Source organism: Centruroides sculpturatus, unplaced genomic scaffold, assembly GCF_000671375.1.
Source record: "Centruroides sculpturatus isolate CEXI.00-Female unplaced genomic scaffold, Cexi_2.0 scaffold242, whole genome shotgun sequence".
NCBI classification, from domain to species: domain Eukaryota; kingdom Metazoa; phylum Arthropoda; class Arachnida; order Scorpiones; family Buthidae; genus Centruroides; species Centruroides sculpturatus.
The window spans coordinates 9,126-14,133 of NW_019384574.1; the positions used below are offsets into that span (position 1 = coordinate 9,126).

Below are 5,008 nucleotides of genomic sequence, written 5' to 3' on the forward strand. Positions count from 1 at the left end.
ATATAATTTAATATGGGCTTAATATCAATCTAATCGTCATGACTATCTTATGCACCATATTTATCTGTTAGCCTAATTTATGGCCAATTTCCACAGAACATACCGTATTATTATATAGTTGAGAACTGTTAATGCCTAACTTGAACTAAGTGTGAGATCTGAATTGCCCCTGGGAATAATTAATAATTTAATAAAATGTTAAATTTTTAACGAAAAATATTCTTTGAGTTTGGTAGGAAAATTATGTTTTTCTAAACGAGGGAAACTGATAAAAGTCACTTCCTGAACGGAAGTTGAAACATCCTCTTCTTTTCCCCTTATCTGCTAAAATCTTAGTCACCCTGGGAATTGTTAACCCTTCGATAAATCCCCTTTTCCTCTGTTCACGTGAGAGAATCCGAAAAGCTGAGTGGAGAAAACTCATGAGAAATAGAAAGAGTTTTGCATGATTCGGGGAGTATGCCACGAAATTCCCTAGAAGGAAGACATATTCCATATCATCTCCTGAAGGCCAACGCCCATATTAGACTTCCATGTTTCGATAAGTCAGTAGATAAAGAAGAAAATACATAAATATGTGCCATGCAAGATCTACCTAGAAAGAAGTGAAATCAATCATTAAAGAACAGGAGAAGAGAAATAGACATAGAGGTAGTATGCTTATAATAGAACTTGTAAATTCTCTCAAACATTTAATTTAAATTGTCCATTTTTGTATAAATTTCGTTATTTTGTTTCAATAAATTTTTGTTTTATTATTGTTAAAGAAATGTCTCCTCGTATCTGAATGAAAGGAAAAAAACGAGAGGTTCATTTTGAATCATCTCCACCTATATCATCACCACATACATAAAGTACGTCCCTCCCACTCAATATTCCTTTTTTTCCTCGCGTGTTAATCCGCGAATTAAATTGATTAACTGGTGTCAGGAAGACAACTACCGGGGGTTTACACGAACGCCTGGTCTACCAAAACCTCCTTTAGATGACCTTGAGCCAATCTTGCGATTGTGTGCCCGTAAACGGCAGAGACATTGATCTACGCCCATGGCTACTCACATAAGTTTTCGTGGTTTATAACTTAATCTGGAAACAATTGCAAATAAAACAAACTAACAATTAATTGAATAATATTCAATCAATAATTTATAAACTGAAACAGAAAATGATTAGCACATATAACTCATCTTAGACTGCATTTCTTACTAACTAAACACACTCAAGAAAACCTTTTAAATATGCAACCGTATTTATGAAATTCTAACGTTTTCGGTCATATTTGATGACCTTTATCAAGAATAAACGGAAAAAAAACAGAAAAATCGAACTCCGAACATTGAGAAAATTTGAATTAACGATACAAGCGTTTTGGAACGTGTTTTAAAAGGATATTCTACGGGAATAAAGAGCGCCATCTCTACATAAAGGCTGTCATTATATAACCACAGTAGCTATTAGAACGTTAAAAAAATATGACGTTCAAGATATAAAATAACTGTAAAAATAAAAATAAAAAATACAAACAGACATAAAATACCAAACAGACATAAAATACCAAACATAAACAACGTGTTGAGCAAATACATTAACTTAAGGGTTCTGCCCTTAAGTAAGTTGCCGCTTTGCCATCGTTCTTGAGGCTTATAATATGCTTGCTAGCCAGGCTGCCGATACTTTGCTTGCATCTCGGAAGTTGATAGCTAATCCTTTCTGGCTGGTTTTGCAGATATGCCAGGTTTCATCGTACCGGAGGTGCTTTTTGTCGCGAACTATTTGTATCAATCTAGCTCGGTCCCATTCAGCTTTGACCTCTTGGGGGTCAGCTGAGACGTAAGTCGCTAGCGCTGTGCCCGGCTGTTCGCTTCTTATGTTTCTCTGGTGTTCTGACAACCTTTCTTTGAGGGATCTTCCAGTAGCTCCGATGTAGAACATCATATTCTGCCTCGGCGTGTCTGTAACAGGGATTCTGTAGACCCCTGGAAGAGCGTTCTTGTCCACGGCATCTTTGTCTGCCCTTAGCAATTGATAAATAGTAGGATTTCTTTTGTATATTATTCTTTTTTTCGTAGTGGCTCCTATTCGCCTATAGACACTGCTCAGCGAAGCCTTATATTCCATCAGTGTGAACTCTTCTGTATTTTATAAATTTCGCACCTTGCTACGTGTCTTAATTTGGCTAGTAATAGCTTTAATATTAACCCCACACCTCTTAGCTAGTTTATTGATTTAACACAGTTCATCGTTTCTGTCTTGGGTACTGCTGCAGTGTGAGTAAGCTCATGCGATGAGCGCCCGGAATGCAGCTAGTTTATACGTTGGCGGGTCGTGCGAATTCCATGGGATAAATATCGGGTTGTACGTAGGCTTTCTATAGACTTTATTGAGAAAATCGCCTTTGCTGTCTAGTTGTATAGATAAATCCAAAATGTGTATGAGCGTATCACTTTCTTGCTCGAGTTCAATCTCGAGGCCGAACTTTTTGTCATTAATTTCCTTTAAGAATTGTTGTAAGTTGAGTTTGAATTTCCATAACATAACCACATCGTCGATATACCGTGCGTACATTTGAATTTGCGTTTCATAATTCGGCATGAATGCATTCTCTAGCGTTCTTAACACCATCTCACATAAACTACTTGCCACTGGGCTTCCCATGGCGACGTCCTTCTGCTGCGTGTATGTGACGCCTTTAAAGTTAAAAATAGATGAAAAATTTTCTAGATGCGTCAACTCTAAAATCTGCTTTTTCTTCTTTTCTGGATGCTTGATCTTGCTTAAAAGGAAATCATGTAAATTGCAAAAACATGGTTCTAGTTGGATAGAAGGGTACAGCGTCTTGAAATCCAATACGGTCATATACTTAATTTCTTGAGACTTCATATTTGTCATTTTATGTACAAGTTCTAAAGGTTGTTTTATGCAGTATTGATGCGGGGCGCGAGTATTTGCGAATGAACTCACTGGCAAAGCTTTCCAATAATATTGTGGATGCGCATCCTTTATCAACGCCAGGCCTTAAGCTTTTATCGTTTTTATGGATTTTGGCAAATCCAAATAGCCTAAGTGCGGACGGAGAGTGGACTATTATTTTCGTCAAACCCAGTTCTTTAGCCAGCGGTGTGTTTGCAAACCTTTTAACTTTTACCTGCAGCCTTTCTAGAGCACATGAGTGTGCCGTAATACAATGTGTATCATTAATGTACTTTAACAGAAAGTCGTCGTAAGTGCTTCTTTTCATGACTACTAAGTCCTTCGACTTGTCGGCCCTAGTGAACACGAGATTGTTACCTTTCAGCCAGTCTCGACTTTTTCTAATATTTGCCCAGATTGGGTCGCAATTTCTTTTGTTATATTCTTGTTCGATTTTAAGCGCCACTTCCCATCTAAACATTTCCTTCTTGATCTCACTGAGCCCCGCTATAGCTTGCTCGACTTCCGACATGATCTTTTCGTGCGTGAGTTTAGGTAGTGGTGCGTATTTAGGTCCATACTTACATGCTTCTTTCAAGCATGTTGGAAGTGTGATGTCATCCCAGCAGATAACTGTAGGGTTGATCTGCATTCTACGACATTCTTGGTGCCTTTTAATCCAGTCCATTTTGTTCTTATATCCTTTCCGTAATCTAATCGTCACCTGATTAGCTAAGCCTAAAACTCGGTAGTTAGCTTCCTCTAAGACTTGTGGTCCCAGCTCGTACAGACTCATTTTCTAGCTTTAAGCAAGTAAAATCTTCTGCGCCGTGTGGAGCGGATGGCTTTTCTTAAGCAAACTGCTCGTAGTTTAGGGAGTAGAGAGGCACATCCTTGGGGTAAACATATTCTCTAAATCGACATTGGAAAGACATTGCATTTTCTGCAATCCGCCAGAAACCCAAGCTTTCCATCGTCCCTGCAAATCTTCTTGACTAGGGTTCGGTACTTTTTGGCTGGCGTTGCCCCATTAAAACTCATTGTAGACTGCATTTCTTAGTAACTAAACACACTCAAGAAAACCTTTTAAATATGCCGCCATGATTAGCACACATATTTAGAATATATTACATATATCTTACAATTTCGAAATAGGATATAATTTTCCGTGTATCACAAATCATAAAATGAAATAATTTTTATTTCAAATTAGATCAATTTTTAACCCCTTCCTTCCCGATCATTAATTAAATTGATATAAGATTAATATTAAAATACATTAAAAATACTTAAAACTGAAAAAAAAACGAAAGAAATGCGTTAACTTTGAAGAAAAACCTTCAAATTTTATTTTCCTTTGTTTCGNATATATTTCTAAAATCACTTCTAATTTGTAGATATGACACAACTTCCGGATAATTTGCATTTCTTCACCAGTGTTAAAAGTATTTCCGTATTTCCTTTCTCCATCTATTGTGAGCCGCTGGAGAGGTTGGTAATGCCTCTCCTTTCCACCAACAGGTCGGTGACCCACTTTCTTGTCAAGGATTGCGTTTACGTTCTATTACGCGTTACGCGAGTGGAGGAGAGTCAGAGGGGTCGACGATAAGACGATGGCACAGTCGAATAAAAACACCATTTTAAACAAAACAAGAGTTTATTTAACTAACTAACGAAATTAAAATTACAAAACTCCTTCTAATTCGCGTATGAGAGAGAGAGAGTTTAGAATAAAGCTTTCATACCTCCTGACAGACTATCAGCGTGATAATTCTCCCGTAAATTCAATAAATTGGCACATGTTATACGGGTTCCGGAATAGGTCTGGCAAGATAGCAGTATTCGACTTCTTTCGACAAACTTCGAGCGACTTCCCGATCAGCTACTCCCCCGAGAGGGAAAGAAGGACGTGTTTTATACTTTTTTGTGATGGGAAAATTAGTCAGGTGAACAATTGTTTTAGCAGGTGTGGGGATAGCGTCGCTCGACGTTCGAGGTACACATTAGAAAAAAACGTAAGAAAATTGTTTTATTTTACGGTGCACTTTCTTCACTTCATCATTCTACCGTTCTCAAAATGTTTTGTATTGTTCTTACC

At 37.5% G+C, this 5,008-nt stretch overlaps 1 protein-coding gene across 1 annotated transcript; it reads right to left on the reverse strand.

Moving 5' to 3' along the window:
- Positions 1–2,277: 2,277 nt before the first annotated feature.
- LOC111624276 lies at positions 2,278–3,706 on the reverse strand. The gene is made up of 2 exons (XM_023367088.1): positions 2,962–3,706; positions 2,278–2,903 (listed from the first exon to the last, which is right to left on the reverse strand). The coding sequence occupies exons 1-2, from the start codon at positions 3,704–3,706 to the stop codon at positions 2,278–2,280; spliced, it is 1,371 nt and encodes a 456-aa protein (XP_023222856.1).
- Between the last annotated feature and the right edge of the window lie 1,302 nt (positions 3,707–5,008).